The following is a 20,211-nucleotide window of genomic DNA, read 5'->3' as shown; positions in this document are numbered from 1 at the left end:
AAGTAACGAAGGTGGAGGCATTACTTTTCATTCAACCCTCGTATTTCCATCATACGAAAAACCCTTCTCTTTTTTCTTGCTCCCTTACCATCTCACTTCTGTTCTCCTCTAATGTACTATTTCAATGAGTATCTCAATTGCATTTTTGTCTAGTCATAGAATTCTGGAAGGTAAGGATCCTTATCATTTATGTGTAGAAGGGTGGGTTAGAAGGGCGGGATATAAATATTGGAAATAAATAAAATAATATTTCTATCTTGCCTTTCCTTGAAAAAGCTCAAGGCAGCAAACATGGCTTGCCTTCTCCCTACTTTATTCTTCCCAATAGCTGGTCAAGCTAAGAAACATTGCTGAAAATCATACATTGAAATTAAATAAAATTCCAGTCTTAATTACACATGATCTGCATGTACATGCAACAGACACCAGGCAAAAGGGGACATACATTTTCATATACAGTAGAGTCTCACTTATCCAACATAAACGGGCCGGCAGAACGTTGGATAAGTGAATATGTTGGATAATAAGGAGGGATTAAGGAAAAGCCTATTAAACATCAAATTAGGTTATGATTTTACAAATTAAACAACAAAACATCATGTTATACAACAAATTTGACAGAAAAGGTAGTTCAATACGCAGTAATGCTATGTAGTAATTACTGTATTTACTAATTTAGCACCAAAATATCACGATGTTTTGAAAACATTGACTACAAAAATGCATTGGATAATCCAGAACGTTGGATAAGTGAGTGTTGGATAAGTGAGACTCTACTGTATTTGGATATGGCCATCTTTGTGCTAATCTGGAAATAATTTTGATAAGTTCATAGTGACAGAAGACAGTACAAATAATCTATCCAAACCACTGCCCAATCCGAACAAGAACTTAATTTATTAAATTACTTTATTACATTTCTTTACTCGTAGGAAATGAAAGTCTGTGGGGGTGATACAATTTTTCAAAAAATGAAAAATGTAGGGTTGCTCTCAGTGTTGTGAAACTAAAAGATACATGTACACTATTGTCAATGATCCTTTAGACGACACATTGGCTATATTTGTACATTTCTTTTCCATTCCAGCTCCCAATATGGTTATAATTTATGCTGTCCTATGGTGAGGAATGGCACAGAGTTGATGAAAATGAGGGTAGGTTGTCAGTCCTATTCGAGGTTGTGTGTTGAGTATCTTTGCTTCTTCTGGCAGCTGGAAACGGAATGTCCTCAACAGAGCGGTGAAGAAGGAGAAGAGCTCAATCCGCGCCAGCTCTTCCTCTAAATACATGGAATCGCCTGTGTAAGGAGAGAGGGAAAGAAAGCAGATATATAATGACCATGCCATTCAGGACATTCATTTAGGCCTCCACCAAAGTTCCTGTTGATGTCATAGGCATCTGTTCAATAGCTATGAGATCATTCTCCATGTTCATGACGCCCAAAAGCTTATCTTTTGAACTAGGCAGCTTGCAGATCAGGGCATTAGAAATTATTTTTGTCATGCTCTCTCAGTCATGGGACATGTTGAAAGATGCAATTGTGGTCGGTTCTAAATGCACCCTACGGCCATTTCCCTGCAAACCTTTGCTGAAGAAGCCTGCCTGCCTGCCTTCTTTACTCTCTTGTGGCTCAGTAGAAACTGGTGAAAATCAGTTCCTTAAAGCTACATCATCCTTAAATCTTTGAATCATGGAACTCGGGCTCTGGCGCAGGCTGGTGAGCAGCCAGCTGCAGCCAGCTGCAACAAATCACTCTGACCAAGAGGTCATGAGTTTGAGGCCAGCTCAGAGCCTGCGTTTGTCTCTGTCTTTGTTCTATGTTAAGGCATTAAATGTTTGCCTTATATGTGTAATGTGATCCACCCTAAGTCCCCTTCGGGGTGAGAAGGGCGGAATATAAATACTGTAAATAAATAAATAAATAAACTCAATTGTTATAGTTACGCTTAGATGAGTGGTTCTCATCCTGTGGGACCCCAGGTGTTTTGGCCTACAACTCTCAGAAATCCCAGCCAGTTTACCAGCTGTTAGGTTTTCTGGGAGTTGAAGGCCAAAACACTTGGGGACCCCAGGTTGAGAACCACTGGCTTAGATGAACAAGGATCTTGGCTGCAGTGCACATCTGCATCTCTCTCTCTCTTTTTTGGTCATTGCAGAGGGAGGAATAGGCTACTTCACCTACTCTCATTCTCCTTAAGGGCAAATTGTAGATTCTTAAAAGCACATGGTCAGACATTTCTGTGATGCCTCCTTATCGCCACTGACCATTCAGTGAGGCCCATACTGAATGGTTTGCTGCATAGATGAGCCAGGCGTCCCCCATTCTGTACCCTTGCATTTCATTTTTTCTGCCCAAGATACTTCACTTCAGCAGAAAAAAATGGAATGTAAAGCTACAGAATGGGGGAAGCCTGGCTCGACATGTGTGGAGTACGTGTGAAAAAGACCTTGGAGTCCTCGTGGACAACAAGTTAAACATGAGCCTACAATGTGATGCGGCAGCAAAAAAAGCCAATGGGATTCTGGCCTGCATCAATAGGGGAATAGCGTCTAGATCCAGGGAAGTCATGCTCCCCCTCTATTCTGCCTTGGTCAGACCACACCTGGAATACTGTGTCCAATTCTGGGCACCGCAGTTGAAGGGAGATGTTGACAAGCTGGAAAGCGTCCAGAGGAGGGCGACTAAAATGATCAAAGGTCTGGAGAACAAGCCCTATGAGGAGAGGCTTAAGAACTGGGCATGTTTAGCCTGCAGAAGGGAAGGCTGAGAGGAGACATGATAGCCATGTACAAATACGTGAAGGGAAGTCATAGGGAGGAGGGAGCAAGATTGTTTTCTGCTGCCCTGCAGACTAGGACACGGAACAATGGCTTCAAACTACAGGAAAGGAGATTCCACCTGAACATCAGGAAGAACTTCCTCACTGTGAGAGCTGTTTGGCAGTGGAACTCTCTGCTCCGGAGTGTGGTGGAGGCTCCTTCTTTGGAGGCTTTTAAGCAGAGGCTGGATGGCCATCTGTCGGGGGTGCTTTGAATGAGATTTTCCTGCTTCTTGGCAGGGGGTTGGACTGGATGGCCCGTGAGGTCTTTTCCAACTCTACAATTCTACGATTCTATGATTCTAGACAAAATATTTAAAATATGTCTCCCAAATTTCTTGGAGTATTAAGAGTCAGGATCCAGGGGCCACTTTTTTCACCCCAGGACCTTCCACAGACTCTCCATAACATTTCTAAAAGAAAAAAAAAGCAAAAGTAGACAGAATGTATTTTTTTGAAAACAGGTTTACAAATGCAAAATCCTACAGGTCTTTCAACAGAGGCAATTCCAGAAGAGGAACATACCACTCTTCTAAGGGCAGTGAGCAAGAAAAGACCTTGCGATCAAAAATAGCATTGGGATCTGTCTGTGTCCCAGGGTCAGATTCTACCTACTCCTCTCTGCAACGAAGCTCCATCTCATTGAAACAACCCAGAACTTACAGTGAGATATTTTGTCCAACTTTACCTGATCCAAACAGCAGAAATTCATCTTTGGCTACAAATTTTCCACTCTTGTTCAAAAAATGATTTGGGTTAAATTTTTCAGGTGTTTCCCATTGCTTGTGATCAAGAAGAACAGAGTTCAGATTTGGGTTAATAAATGTCCCCTGAAGATCAAAAAACAAGGAGTCAGAATGCATGCACTCCCAATCGTAACTTTACTATTATAGTAAAGGTAAACATTTTCTCCTGACATTAAGTCTAGTTGTGTCTGACTCTGGAGGGTGATGCTCATCTCAATTTCTAAGCTGAAGAACCGGCATTATCCGTAGACACCTCCAAGGTCATGTGGCTGGTATGACTGCATGGAGCGCCGTTACCTTCCCAAAGGAGCGGTACCTATTGATCTGCTCACATTTGGATGTTTTCAAACTGCTAGGTTGACAGAAGCTGGGGCTAACAGCGGGAGCTCACCCCACTCCCCAGATTCGGACCGCTGATCTTTCAGTCAGTAAGTTCAGCAGCTCAGCGGTTTAATCCACTGAGCCACTGGGGGCTTACTATCATAATAGTAGTCATTTCACAAGCTGCATGTCATTGATGATTAAGAGAAATAACCTAAACTACAGTTCAAACTACATTGCATCCAGACTGTTTGCAATAAAGCTTTAAAAGAACTTTTTCTAGTTTTGCTATATCAAAATCTCATTTTAAACTAGAATAAATGAAAAACAAACTATTAACTATTTTAACTGTACAGTGTTCCCTCACTTATCATGGGGGTTAGGTTCCAGGAGCACCCACAATAAGTTAAAACCCGCAAAATAGGGACGCTATATATTTAGACATTATTTTAGTAGTTATACACTATTTTAAGGCATTATCAACCAATTGTGTATTGATAAATCTCCTCCTCCTCCTCCTGTTGCCGCTTGGGCCCCTTTTCTCTCCTTTTGGCTTCTCCTTCCTCCCTTCCTTAGGCTGTAAATTGTAATTTTTTATTATTTATAATATTATTTTAGAGTTTATTGAAAAACCATGAAACAGCGAATCCGCAAAAAGTGAACCGCGAAGTAGTGAGGGAACACTGTATATCTCATTTTGGCCACTGAAGTTGACTATTTGTAAAATGAAGCAAAGAGAGGCCAAGATCCTCCATGTTTGCATAGCTCTGCATACACAGTTCAACATCCTACCACTGACTGACAGCTGACAACCTGCATGAGATACTCATGCTGTTGTATGAAATATAGAGATGAGTGTTTTTTCTAAGGGCTCATCCATGCAAACAATTAGGCACTGGAGGAGCAGAATCTGGATTATTGGGATTTTGCAATATTTCAAATAATTTTGCTTCTACTTGAAATATTCAAAGACTAAGAAGAGAGCAGTAGATTCCAGTTACTCAGGAAAGGTCAACACTCTTCCTTCTCCCTTAACTTAGGTTGAAGATGCGAAATTGGGGAAAGAGTTGACACATTGGTGGAACTTCAAGTTTACTTTTATGGAAATTGATCTCAAGATCCTACCGATTTTGCACTAAATTACTAGAAGCTTTCAAATAATAATAATAATAATAATAATAATAATAATAATAATAATAATAATAAAGGCCACCCTGCTGGGATCTGCGCGCATCATCCGAAAATACATCACACAGTCCTAGACACTTGTGAAGTGTTTGACTTCTGATTTTGTGATATGAAACCCAGCATATCTATCTTGTTTGCTGTGTCATAATAAAATAATAATAATAATAATAATAATAATAATAATAATAATAATAATAATAATTTTATTTTTGTATGCCGCCTCCATCAACCCAACAGGGACTCGGAGTGGCTCACACGGGGGCAAGCCCAATACAATCATATAATATCATAAAATCCACAGTTGAGACATCAAAGAATGCATTTAAAAACAAATTAAACAAGTCATGATTTAAAATAGACATAATTAAAATATTAAACAATCATCCAAGGCATTAAAAGGTCCAATATAGGACAACAGTCTGGGCTTAATACAGTCTGGTGCTGTTTGTATGCTTGTTTTTTTAGGAAGAAAAAGTGCCCTCTCGACATGCTTCAGCAACCAAGGACCCTTGGACACTACACAATTATACTATGATGATTCCATTGCTAGATGCCTCACCAAAACTACAAAGCCCATCTTCCTGCAGGTTGTAGTCATGGCAGTTGAAGTGGAAACATTGTAGTATATCTATCGCAAATATGAAATGAGTCTTGGTTGCTGTGGCATGTATTTCTGAAGATACTTTCTCTGAAATAAAAAGATTTAAAGTTATCTTAAATGCTGATAACACAACTTTTTCTTAAGGTTTGGTTAACCATAAGGTAACTCTGGATTCTGTATGGCAGAATTGCGCACTCCACCATCTCAAAGCAAGTGGGTGCACCATGCAATTCCTCAACATATTTTCCACACACAAACTAAGCCTTGTCTGCTCTTTCCCTGATCAAGGAAGCTGAGTATTCTGCAATGTCCTCTCAGATGAAACTTTCAAGCCATTGCCTTTGGAGACCACATGAATCCAGAACTAGCTTTGTTTGCCAACTGTCATAATGAAAATAACGGGAAGGGGAAAACAACTTCTGAACTGAAATCTGAAATATTGTGTTCACAAAGTGCGGATTCAGATCAATAGTAAGGTTTAGGAAAGACAGCTCAAAGTTCCCCTTAACTGTTCTGTACCTTTGGCATGAGAAAACCAAAGATGTTCACATCCTTTGCAAATTGCCTGATTATTCTGAATAGGAAGGCATATTTGGTGCGCTGGATCTCATGAATAACTGCACAAGTATAGGGTAGTTTCTTCCAGTCTTGATAGGAGATTGATTGAGAGGAACCCAAAACACCTTCCATTTCCTTGTAGACTTTATCTGCAGAAAATGGAGAGATGGAGGACGAAACAAACTTTATTTTGAACAATGTGTTTATCTCGGAGAAATCAGGGTGCATTCCATATTGAATTACAAGCTGTCCCACTTTTGACACCTCACTTTCGGACAACTCGCTCATTCAACATTTGCAAATCATGAATAAGTTTCATGAATGAGATGCAGCATCCACTCTTATCTCAGTTCTTTTTGCTTCCAAGGCTCACTTGGGATTCTTGCATGACTAGTCTCAATGGTTGTCTACAGGGGTGCTGTGGTTTTTAACTTTGAATGTTTTGATGGATTTTAACTGTGAATTTTTTTACTGCTGTTTCTGTTTATTTCTGTTTTAATATTCGCATATCTGTATATTTTAAATTGCATACTAATGCTTTTATTCAAGCCGCTTTGAGTCCTCCTTGGAGAGATAAAGTGAGGCACTAATAATAATAATAGTAATAATAATAGTAATAGTAATACAGAAAGAATGAATGTTGCACTCTAGCCTGGATTCACCTTTGTATCCAATAACACAGAGAAGTCCAATAATACTAACTAAACAGTTTATTCAGAAAAGCAAATATAAAAAGGCCAAAAGGCAAAAGGTAATTTTTGTTTGCAAATTAAAACCTTTCTGTGAAGCCAGGCCTTCCCAGATGAATGAAATGGGCACTGCCAGTCTGATAAAATTTATTTTTATAATACTTGACAAATAACATCAGTGGCTGGAGGTTATGGATATCTTTAATATGATTCTTGTTGTAAATTTTAAAATTGTTTTATTTAATATATTAATTGGGTTTTAATCGGGATACGATGTTTTAATTTATTATGTATTGCTGTCCAATGTGTTTGTATGATTTTTATATGTTGTACGCCACTTTGAATCTCACCCACAGGAGAAAAGCGGGATAGAAATGAATAAATAATAATAATATTATAATAATAAGAAGAAGATATGTCCAAACAGCAATAGGAAAAAGGCATGCATAAGGCAATGCAGCAAAGTTCTGTTCAAAAATGGCAAGGTATAGCAAAAAACCAGGAATCAAAACATAGAGATACATCCATAACCAGGAATATAGGAGCTTCTTTTAAAACATGAATCCATGAACATGAGTATTAGACTTTCCCAAAGATCTTAGACATAGGTGTGGAACAAACCCAAGATCCACATAGTAATGCAGCATTGCCTGATCTGGCCCTCAAGTAAAAAAAATCCCTTAAGTCAAGGACCCCACAAAGCCTTTGACATCTGCTCTGTTGTTTCAAGGATTTCTCACACTGTTGTTTGGATTTTTCACTCTGTTGTTTCTCACAAATTCTTGGTGACCTCCATAATCTGGCTCCCTCCTCCCAGAGACTGAGTTTCCAACTTTTGCTAACTTCAGGTGTGTTCCCAGGGGAAAGATCTCTCCCTTCCAGCTCCTTATCTGGCATTGCTAAGAAACGACTAGGGGAAAGGTCCTCCCTATCACCAGATGCCATAGCATCTTCCTGTCTGCTCTGCAGCTGTTTCACTTTCACTAGGCACAAATCCATTCTCCCAAGCAGAATCCTGATCTAAAATGCCCTCATTTCCCTCACTGGAAAACTTGTCAGTCCTCACAACCTCTCATCTTCAGCCTCTGGCTGAGCTACAATAGTGGAGCCCTCCTTGAATCACTTCTGAAATCGAGGAGGATGCACATTCCCCCAAGTGTTATTTGGATTGATTTTTTAACTAACATTTCTAGACTTATGATTAAGTCCCAAACCAATAACAAGATGGGATATAAATATTAATCCTCTTAATTTTTTTCCAATAAATAAAAGCAGGAGAACAAATGGACTTATAACCACCTATTTCCATGCTTTGTTTTGAAGTTACATTATGGAAGCGTATTATCACTTCCACAACATATATCAAGTAATTATAAATATATTTATAAATATATAATATATTGTATATACTTATAATATTGATAATATTATAATGTAATACAATATTATACTAATAATAATATGATATAATAATATTAATTATATATTATATATTAAATGTAATACTAATAATATTACCATAGGTAAAGGTAAAGGTTTCCCCTGATGTTAAGTCCAGTCATGTCTGACTCTGGGGGCTGGTGCTCATCTCCATTTCTAAGCCGAAGAGCCAGCGTTGTCCGTAGACACCTCCAAGGTCATGTGGCCGGCATGACTGCATGGAGCGCCATTACCTTTCCGCCGGAGCGGTACCTATTGATCTACTCACATTGGCATGTTTTCGAACTGCTAGGTTGACAAAAGCTGGAGCTGACAGCGGGTGCTCACTCCGCTCCCTTTCAGTCTACAAGTTCAGCAGCTCAGTGCTTTAACACACTTCGCTACCGTTGCTCCTTAATATTACCGTATAATGATATAATACAATATAGTAATTTAATGCTTATATTGTGTTACGCTAATAATATATTGTATGTACATTTGATTTGTAAGCCGTTCTGACTCCCCTTCGGGATGAGAAGAGTGGGATATAAATCTAGTAAATAAATGGATAAATAAATAATAATTCCAAATTAATTCCATTTAAAATAGTCTTTCTGAAATGTCAGTTATTAATGCGTTCTTTTAAATCATATATTTAAGACAACACTTAGTATTTCTAATATGAGTGTTATTTTATTTCCTCACTTCAGGATTTCATGAGCTATGCCTATATATCAGTCCAGGTGTTTTGGACTTCAACTCCCAAAATTCCTAACGGCCTCAGGCCTCTTCCTTTCCCTCCTCAGTTGCTTAAATTGAAGTCCAAAACACCTGGAATCTGAAGTTTGCCCATGCCTTATATATATTAATGAATACATTAAGGAATTCCACTCAACTACTGAAACAATTGTTGTTTTCTATTAGAATCAGTACCGGTCTTTCCTTTCATTGCACAGATGTTCCTTACCTTGGATGTTTGGATGAATTGCCATGAGGACAAGTCCCCATTGCAGAGAAGTCGCCGTTGTCTCTGTGCCTGTGATGAAGAGGTCAAGAATACACGCAGCCAGTTTCTCTTCATCATATGTAGAGCCGTCATTATCTTTGGACTGTTTCTAGGAATAGAAAGACAACAATATCACAAATAAATTCAGGCCAAGATTCTGCATCATAGCAATGATGCCATAGCTCTAATTTGTCTCCTAATTTGAGCTTCAAAACCTACCTAAACATCAAAAAAGCTGTACTGAAGGACAACATTTTGTGTGGTCCTGTCTCAAATAGCCAAGTCACCACTGATTTACTTGTGGAAAGGGACTGGATGTGTCATTCTTGCGCATCCTGCTTACCAACAATACACAACTCTATCCCCAGGTATAGCTACTTGGATTTGAATATGGATTTAAGGGTATTTATGATTGCTACAATGGTATCCTGATCATAAAATGCGAATAGTAAACAGTCATGAGGTTGTAACCCTAATTTGATATTGTAATGAACAGGGTGAATACGTGTTCTTCACTATCTCGATACATGTTTGAATGCGGAATTGAAATTAAGGCTTAGTAATTCAGTATAAAGGATCATTATCACGAATCAAAGAACATGAAAGGCACTTTAAACCAATTCAACCAGAGAAGTCAGCCACAGAAGAGCACTTGGTGAACCAACCTGGAAACAGCATATTATCTGAGAATCCAGAAATGCTGGACCACTCTCACAATCACCACGTCAGACTACACAGAGAAACCATTGAAATCCACAAACATGTGGACAATTTCAACAGAAAGGAGGAAACCATGAAAATGAACAAAATCTGCCTACCTGTATTAAAAACCTCTAAAATCAGGACAGTGAATAAAGAACAACACTCAGAAAACAGGGGAATTCCAGACAGGAAACAATCAGAAGCCAGCTCCCAACAAAAGATTTCCCCAGGCAGGAAGCAGCCAGTCTTTGAAGCTGCAAGGCCCTTCAATGCTAATCAAGGTGATCAATTGCAACATTCACACTTGTCTCAAACAGATAAGAGTTCTTTCTCCCACCCTGGACATTATTCCACAGATATATAAACCCCACTTGCCTGGTATCCAACAGACCTCACAACCTCTCAGGATGCCTGCCATAGATGTGGGTGAAACGTCAGGAGAAAATGCTTCTGGAACATGGCCATACAGCCCAGAAAACTCACAGCAACCTGATCATCATCATTATTTATATCCTACCTTTCCCCAAGCCTCTTTGTGATTTACACGCTTAAAAGACTGCAATTAAAAAATACAATAATAAAACCGAGTTAAACTCTGAGGCTGAGGATTATAATCCATTTTTGTGGTTGGCATTAACTAATAGGAAGTACTGTAATGCAAAACTTTCCAAAGCATCAGAAAACCCTTTTGTGGGAGGATTCCTGAGATGTTGCTCTTCGGCATTTGAATGTCATTTTACCGTGATTTTACTCATGGAATTGATACTTACTTTCTCTATTTGAACCAGATAGAAATCAACAAAATCCTGTGGTTCATGTAGTGGTTTACGCTTCTTATGTTTCTTTATTTCCTTTTTTACAAAAGAAAGCACAGATTTCCTGGATGAAAAGGCCTTCTTCTGTGGTCCTGGGAGACATCTCATAAACCATGGGAGCAAGCTATAAAGCTAAAGTCAAGAGATATCAAAGTCAGAATCATCCTGGCCACATTAATTCCAATGTCTATGTAAAGATGTGGAAGCTGGACAAGGAAGGAAGCTCACAGGAAGGGATTTATCTTGTCTACAGATACTGTTGACTAGTTTAAAAAAAAAAAAGACAAATGAATAGTACTGAAAGCAAATCAAGCTTGAACTCTCACTAGAAATTAAGACTACTAAACTGAGCTTGTTGTACTTTGGATGTTTCATGAAATGCTGTGACTCATGAAGAGAAGGCACCGATGCTTGGCAAAGGAGAAGGCAGGAGGATAGACTCAATTAAGGAAACCACAGGACTCTCAAAGTCAAAGGTCTCTCGTTTGTGGGTCATCAAAGGTTGGAGTCAACAACAACCATAACATGGAAGCTATAGTCCACCATTGCAGAGCAAAAAGGGGGGAGCCAGGAAGACAGTTTTACCTTTTCTCTCCCTTTGGCTTCTCCTTCCTCCCTTCCTTAGGCTGTAATTTTTTTATGATTCATAATAGTCTTTTAGAGTTTATTGAAAAACCGCAAAACAGCGAATCCGCGAAAAGTGAACAGCGAAGTATTGAGAGAACACTGTATACACATAATATTGATAATAATATTATAATGTAATGCAATATAATACTAATAATAATAAAATATAATAATATTAATTATATATTATATATTACATGTAATATTTCTAATAATATTACAGTATAGTGGTATAGTACAATATAATAATATATAATGCTAATATTATGCTATGCTGTCGGAGCCTCCGGTGGCCTAAGGGATAAAAGCCTTGTGACTTGAAGGTTGGGTTGCTGACCTGAAGGCTGTCAGGTTCGAATCCCACCCGGGGAGAGCGTGGATGAGCACCCTCTATCAGCTCCAGCTCCATGCGGGGACATGAGAGAAGCCTCCCACAAGGATGGTAAAACATCAAAAAAACATCTGGGCATCCCCTGGGCAACGTTCTTGCAGACGGCCAATTCTCTCACTCTAGAAGCAACTCCGGTTGCTCCTGACACGAAAAAAATATATATTGTGCTATGCTGTCAGAGTCCCCGATGGCGCAGTGGATTAAAGCCTTGTGACTTGAAGGTTGGGTTGCTGACCTGAAGGCTGCCAGGTTCGAATCCAATCCAGGGAGAGTGCAGATGAGCTCCCTCTCTCAGCTCCAGCTCCATGCAGGGACCTGAGAGAAGCCTCCCACAAGGATGGTAAAAACATCAAAACATCAGAGCGTCCCCTGAGCAACGTCCTTGCAGATGGCCAATTCTCTCACACCAGAAGCGACTTGGTGCAAGTCACTCCTGACGGGGAAAAAAAATGTGCTATGCTAATAATATAATATATTTTATGTACATATAATTTGTCAGCCAATCTGAGTCCCCTTCGGGGTGAGAAAGGCAGGATATACATGTAGTAAGTAAGTAAATAAATAAATAAATTGCTGTCAGTCTTCCCCAGCATCTCTGCCACATCCTGGAAGGCCAGTGTCTGACTGGAAAGGGGCAAAGTCAACCACATCACAGAATGGTCTCCTGTCTGAATGGCAGGATTTAGTCATGAGCTTTGATGAGATCTGTTCTGTAAATAGGAAAGCAAAAACTACTCACTGTATAAATAAAGCTGCCCCCAGATTGTACAGCCAATTCTATGTCTTTGGTGAGTTTCTGAAAACTCTCGTCTTCCATGGGATATCGGTGCCCAAAAGCCACTGCACATACCATATTGCAGACTGAATTAGAGATGGGTAACAGAGGGTCAAGTGGCTGCCCTGAAAATGGAAGCGATTTACGGACATGTTTTAACATGTTTCTCTTCATGGAATGCAAATTACTTTTGCACTTTGTTTTCAATTTGTAGCTGAAGACAAAGGGGGAAAGTGGGAGGAGGAGAAAGAAACTGGGACATTTTAAAAGGAGCTGAATAGTGAGGCTTAATAGCAATTGAATAGTGAGGATTCCACAATTCCTAACATCCGGTAGGAGTTGAAGTCCAAAACACCTGGAGGGCCCAAGTTTGCCCGTGTCTGGTTTATCTGGACTCTACTTGTCACAGTTGGGTACTATGGCATTGTAGCATATACAAAACAAATCTCAATCCTACTAAAAAAAAACAATGAGAAATACTCTTAAATTCTATTGGGAAGTGGGCAGAGATGGCATTCAAACATTTATGTGAGGCGGGATACATGCCATCGTTGTCTCCTAATGACACATACCTTTGGCACGTGCAAACATCTCCACCAGCTGCAGGGCCTCCTCTTCAATCTGATGCTCCATGTTTTTCTTCCCAACTTGCAGCTTCTGCATAGTAGCTTGCCCAATCTGTCTTTGCTGCCTCCAAATGTGTCCATTTGAAAATACGAGATCTGCAAGAATTAAAGATCAAAGGGAGACAAAGGGGAGAAAGAAATAGAGTTTGCATCAAAGTCAAGGTGTTTTTAGGCCATTAAAGTGTACATCTGTTCTACGTTCCACCAACATGTCTTCTGCTGCCTACTTTTATACATATTGGAGCCAGCAAACATCTCTGAAACCAAGTAAGACCATTTTCTGTGAGTTTAGAAACACTATTTTTTGAGGGAATATAACTGGAATTTTAGAAGGTACAATTAAGGAATGTGAATGGATCTTTCTGCCCTTGAAATTTTTTCTTCAGTCGGCTATCTCAGCACGATTCATGTGAGCTACAAGGTTTGAAACTATGGACATAATGCATGTAAAACTCTACATTGCTGAGGAGAAGAATAAACTCTTTCCCTCTGAGTTAATACTGAGGTTTCTTTTCAGTACATATAGGGTTTATTGTATTTTTTTCCAAATATTATACACTTCATTAAAAATGCAAAAAAAATAAGCCAGATAAGATACAAACTAGTTTTGAGAAAAATGTTTCACTGAATCTTGCCATCTTGTGGTGATAAGAAAAAGTGTCCATGATTTTCATTAACTTCAAGAAGACAAATATAATCAGGATAGACCTCCCTGGTTGTGGCCAAAAAGAGTAACTATTCCAAGCTGTAGTCAAATCACCACCGCAGAGTATATTGCAACCTAAAGGCATAGATGGTAAGTTCAAGGTAACCCGTAATTTTAGAGGTGGCAAAATCTGAAATCTCCAATTCAATAATGTATTTGGACAATTTATAGATAAATGTGAGGCTTTCTCATAACACAATGTTCACTTTTTAAGAAACATTCAAGAAGCTTGTAATATGGTTGTTGTATGTTTTCCGGGCTGTATGGCCATGTTCCCGAAGTATTCTCTCCTGAAGTTTCACTCACATCTATCGAAGGCATCCTCAGAGGTTGTGAGGTATTAAGCTTGTAATATAAACCAGTTTGTTGCTGTAGGGCATCATTCTGCCCCGTTATCACCAATTTGTGATCCTTTTTAAAAATCTGCATACATGTGCATTTTCACAAGCATGAAAATATCACAAATTTTTGTACACAATTTTTGCTTATGCGCACAATTTTGTGTGCATTGTTATATTAGAAAACTGAAGCACAAAACTGAGAATAATGGCATTCTGCTTCACATATTAGTTTAATTGATCTGCGGATGTGTCTACACAGGCAAGAAAAAATAGGCTCACCTCGGATCCACTGCTGGATGAGGTGAGCCCGTGATGTTCACCAACCTCTGGGGAGTATCAAAGGGCCTTTTCCTTTACTTTGCCTCACTTTAGGAAACAACAGAAGATACTCTGGAGCAGTGGTTCTCAACCTGTATCCCCAGATGTTTTTGGCCTACAACTCCCAGAAATCCCAACCAGTTTACCAACTATTAGGATTTCTGGGAATTGAAGGCCAAAAACATCTGGGGACCCCAGGTTGAGAACCACTGCTCTGGTGCATTCTGGAAACTGTGATCTCATGAGCTTTTTTGGGTACAACATTTTGAGGTAGTCCGGACTTCTGGATCAGGTCTTTCGTCTTGATTTGCTGTCCAGATGGCCACGGCACCATCATCATTTTCCTGCACTCATCCCTGTGTCTCCACCACTGCTCCTTCCAAACCATGGAGCTCCATTGGAGCATGTGGCTGTTGTGGTCACATCTATGATATCAGAATGGGATGTCCATGCAACCATTAACAAGGAATGGGTCAGTAGCTCCTCTATCTGGTTACACAGGCACTCAATTACGATATCACATGTGCAATAGGTGATGGCCAGGTGCTCAGATGGAGCTCTGTGGTTAACTAGGAGTGGTGCCAGTGACATGTAAAGTGATGGTCTATTGGGTCTGATATGGTGTCAACCAGGCTGGATCATCTGGATACCAATGCAGCATTATAGCTGGACAGTTCTGGGCCAGTCTGGAACATAAACGCATAAATGCTCAGACTGGCCCTGGTTTTAGTAGCTACTATAGACTGAACCTGAGTTAAAACAGCTTGTCCTAAAATACAAATCAAACAAATTTTTCATCATCCCTGTCAGAGATTTTGATTGTTCCATTTTCCCCCAAAATTATAATGTTTCTGTTGAAAAGAGTAGCAAAAAAATCTCTCTCTTCACAATAACTTACCCTTCTCGTTTGTAACAGCTTTCAGGAAAGGAGTCACAGATTGCTCACTGTTTTCTGGTTGATTTTTCAACTGCCATTGGGATAAAATTAAAGAGAAATGTTACACTCAGACCTGTGTGCTATCACACACAACATGGTTTTGTTGAAGCAGATATGAGACCCTTTCTCAACTACAGAGTTGTAGCATTCTGATTCTGGGTTTAGTGCCATGGCTGCATCTTATAGAGTCCTGGAGTTTGTAATTTCATGAGACACTACAATCTCAAAGCTGACCATTTTAAATTGTTATTGTGAACCTTCAAGTCCTTTATGACTTCTGGAATCCTTAAGACAAACGTATCATGGAGCTTCTTGGCAAAATTTGGTCAGAGGCAAGGTTTACTTTTTCGTTTGCCTCCCTCTGAGAAAGAAAAAGAGTGTAACTTACCTGGGGTCATCTGGGAGGTTTCCACGGTCAAGAGGGAATTAACATCTTGGTTTTTAGAGTTGGAGTCCAACATTTAAACCAAGACACTTCATTGCCTCTGTTAAATTCTAATTACTCCTCTCAAAACTACAAATCCCATTGTTTATGATGGATAGATGTGGGATTTTCTGCCTGATATTCAGGGTTATATGGCTGTGTGGAAGGCAGTTTCCACTCAATTTGTATTTTGACAGAAAGGAGAGAAGGCAGAATTGTGACCTTCCCAATAGCTTTGGCCTCATTAATAACTTTTGACTCCAATGTTGTTTGTTCCCGATGTTACTTGTTCCAATGGTTTGCTGTGAGTTTTCCAGTCTGTATGGCCGTGTTCCAGAAGCATTCTCTCCTGACATTTCACCCACATCTATGGCAGGCATCCTCAGAGGTTGTGAAGTACACATATTGGAAACTAAGCCAGGAAGATTTCTATATCTGTGGAGAAAGAACTTTTGTCTGTTGGAGGCAAGTGTGAATGTTGTAATTAATCACCTTGATTAGCATTTAATGGCCTTGCCAGCTTCAAGGCCTGTCTTCTTCTTGCTTAGTTTCCAATATATCTCACAACCTCTAAAGTTGCCTGCCATAGATGTGGGTGAAACATCAGGAGAGAATGCTTCTGGAACATGGCCAGACAGCCTGGAAAACTCACAGCAATTGAGTGATTCCGGCCATGAAAGCCTTTGGCAACACATTACTTGTTCAAAGTTCATATGTGAAATGTTGGGAAGTATGGTTGAGGAGGAGGCGGACAATAACAACAACAACAGTAGCATTTTCTTTGCTCCACCTTCCAATGACAAGCCACACGTTTTCCTCTTCTTTGTTGGTAGGTTGGCAACTAATATCACATGATGTCTCCAAAGCTTCTCAAAGGGAGGGAGCAGATTTGATTTTATGATGCAGCAGTATTTTGGAAATATTGCACCATTTATTTACATTATCTTGGCATCAGATAGAAGGAAAGCATGTAGAAATACCAGTGTTGTTTCTTCTTTGTTTTATCTACCTATGTTTACATACTTGGAACTCCACCCCTCGGTGAATCAGGAGTGAGATCAATTAGAGTGATAAAAACAATATATTTAGTGTTGTCAAAGGCTTTCATGGCCAGAATCACTGGGTTGCTGTGAGTTTTCCGGGCTGTGTAGCCATGTTCCAGAAATATTCTATCCTGACGTTTCATCTGACATCATCAGAGGTTGTGAGGTCTGATGAAAACTACGCAAGTGGGGTTTATATATCTATGGAAAATCCAGGATGGGAGAATGAACCCTTGTCTGTTTGAGGCAAGTGTGAATGTTGCAGTTGGCCAGCTTGATTGGCATTGAATAGCCTTGTAGCTTCAAAACCTGTCTGTTTCCTGCCTGGGGGAATCCTTTGTTGGGAGGTGTTCAGACTTGACTCAAACAGAAAAGAGTTCTTTCTCCCACCCTGGACATCATTATTCCACAGATATATAAACCCCACTTGCCTAGTTTCCAACAAACCTCACAACCTCTGAGGATGCCTGCCATAGATGTGGGTGAAACGTCCGGAGAGAATGCTTTTGAAACATGGCCATAAAGCCCGGAAAACTGACAGCAATCCAATATATTTAGTTCCTGTCACAACAAAGATGTCACAGGGTTCTTTGTGGCACCTGTATAATCTAAGCTTTTAAATGTAGGGGCCGGGCTGTGGCGCAGGCTGGTTAGCAGCTAGCTGCAATAAATCACTCTGCCCAAGAGGTCATGAGTTTGAGGCCAGCCTGTGTCGGGATGAGCACCCGACAATTAAAAATAAAATATAGCCCCTGCTCATTGCTGACCTAAGCAACCCGAAAGATAGTTGCATCTATCAAGTAGGAAATTTAGGTACCACATATATGTGGGGAGGCTAATTTACGACACCATAAAAATCATCCAGCCGCCACTGGAATGAGGAAGTGCCGTCGCAGTGGATGATGAAGCAGCTGCTCCCCCTGTGACCGGAATCAAGCATACCCTCAGGAAACTGGAAACGGGAGAAGGTTTAAATTGCCTCTATGTCTGTCTCTGTCTCTGTTCTATGTTATATGGCATTGAATGTTTGCCTTATATGTGTACAATGTGATCCGCCCTGAGTCCCCTTCAGGGTGAGAAGGGCAGAATATAAATACTGTAAATAAATAAATAAATAAATAATGATGTCTGCTTGGGAAACTGACAGTTCTGAGATGGAAAAGGGAAGCTGCATGTAGCTGCACTTTAAGGACAATAGACCTAACATTATTGCGAAGTTAGGGCCCTTCTACATCCATATAACCCAGAATATCAAGGTAGATAATCCCCAATATTTGCTTTGAACTGGATTATCAGAGTCCACACTGCCATATAATCCAGTTCAATGTGGACTTTATACAGCTGTGTGGAAGGGGCCTTAATGACTCTTGGATCTTTCGCATTTGAATTAGAACATACTAGTGTGAATGTTGTAGTTAATCACCTTAATTAGCATTGAATAGCTTCATCTCCTGGCTTCTTCCTGCCTGGGGGCATCCTTTGTTCAGAGTCGTTAGCTGCTCCTGGTTGATTCATGTCTGGAACTCCTCTGTTTTCAGAGTGTTGCTTCTTATTTACTCTTCTGATTTTTGAGTTTTTAAATACTGGTAGCCAAATTTTGTTCATTTTCATGGTTTCCTCCTTTCTGTTGAAGTTGTCCACATGCTTGTGGATTTCAATGGCTTCTCTGTGTCGTCTGACATGATAGTTGTTGGAGTGGTCGAGCATTTCTGTGTTCTCAAATAATATACTGTGTCCAGGTTGGTTCATCAAGTGCTCTGCTATGGCTGATTTCTCTGGTTGACTCAGTCTGCAGTGCCTTTCATGTTCTTTGACTCGTGTTTTGGCAATGCTGCGTTTGGTGGTTCCTATGTAGACTTGGATGATTAACTACAACATTCTCACTCCAATTGACAAGAGTTCTTCTTACACCCTGGACTTTCCACAGATATATATAAACCTTCCTGCTTAGTTTCTCCATACCTCACAACCTCTGAGGATGCCTGCCATAGATGTGGGCAAAACGTCAGGAGAGAATACTTCTGGAACATGGCCAGACAGCCCGGAAAACATACAACAACCCTGTGATCCCAGCCATGAAAGCCTTTGGCAACACATTGAATACCACCTATATTTGGTGAATCCACATTTCTTTGCCCTTTTTCTTTGGGTACCTAAACTGTATTTCTGAATGATCAGCTGAAGTTGTAAATTGTTTCAGTGTTAGACACTGGACTAAAGGAAATTAACATCTGGGCAAAATTCATACTATAGCTATACCCCAAAGAAATGAATATAAGTCTGGAGAGAAGCTGAAAAACCCATTGAAATGTTATAGCAGGCATGAACAAACTTTGGCCCTCCAGGTGTTTTGCACTTCAACTCCCACAATTCCTAACAGCCTATCGGCTGTTAGGAATTGTGGGAGTTGAAGTCCAAAACACCTGGAGGGCTGAAGTTTGCCCATATCTGTGTTATGGGATATTATACACTTGGAAACCCATTAATACTTTTGCCAAAATAGACACCTGGGCATATGTAAAGAAGTCCAGTAAAATACAGAAGTTATTACTGGGATAAAATAATTTAAAATAATAAAAACCAAACCATTTTTTTTGGAAATAAATACCTTAAAGGTGTCTTGATATAGCCTGATCCCAATCTGCCACATGCTTCCCATGAGAGGAAGTGGAAGAGGCCCCGGGGGGTAGCATCTCCGCCGCCACAGCTGTCTCAGAAAGTTCAAGAGCAGAAGACCCACCAGGAAAGCAGTCCAAAACAGACTCATGCCTAGCATTTTGATGGTCTCTCTTTCCCTGTTACACCTGGATGTGAGCTTTTCTGGCCGTAGCTGTCTGCACTCACACCTCCAGTTTTCTGGTAACACCCTTTTAAAGAAATCATTATTTAGGTTAGAGTAGGCAGCAAGTGTACTCACACTCGGTGCTAGCAGCACTGGCAAGAAACCTTATACAGTAGAGTCTCACTAATCCAAGCTAAACGGGCCAGCAGAAGCTTGGATAAGCGAATATCTTGGATTATAAGGACTGATCAAGGAAAAGCCTATTAAACATCAAATTAGGTTATGATTTTACAAATTAAGCACCAAAACTTCATGTTATACAACAAATTTGACAGAAAAAGTAGTTCAATACGCAGTAATGTTATGTTGTAATTACT

General features: G+C 39.9%; 1 protein-coding gene across 1 annotated transcript; it reads right to left on the bottom strand.

Moving 5' to 3' along the window:
• Nucleotides 1-873: 873 nt before the first annotated feature.
• LOC100563353 (cytochrome P450 2J4) lies at nt 874-19,915 on the bottom strand. The gene is made up of 9 exons (XM_003224340.4): nt 19,661-19,915; nt 15,547-15,616; nt 13,230-13,379; nt 12,622-12,782; nt 10,820-10,996; nt 9,309-9,456; nt 6,195-6,382; nt 3,508-3,649; nt 874-1,297 (listed from the first exon to the last, which is right to left on the bottom strand). The coding sequence occupies exons 1-9, from the start codon at nt 19,826-19,828 to the stop codon at nt 1,107-1,109; spliced, it is 1,395 nt and encodes a 464-aa protein (XP_003224388.2). The 5' UTR covers nt 19,829-19,915; the 3' UTR covers nt 874-1,106.
• Nucleotides 19,916-20,211: the final 296 nt, after the last annotated feature.

The sequence above is a fragment of the Anolis carolinensis genome, chromosome 3, assembly GCF_035594765.1.
Source record: "Anolis carolinensis isolate JA03-04 chromosome 3, rAnoCar3.1.pri, whole genome shotgun sequence".
Classification (NCBI taxonomy): domain Eukaryota; kingdom Metazoa; phylum Chordata; class Lepidosauria; order Squamata; family Dactyloidae; genus Anolis; species Anolis carolinensis.
Note: the sequence above shows the minus strand (reverse complement) of the source record. Positions and strands in the feature narration are given on the sequence as shown.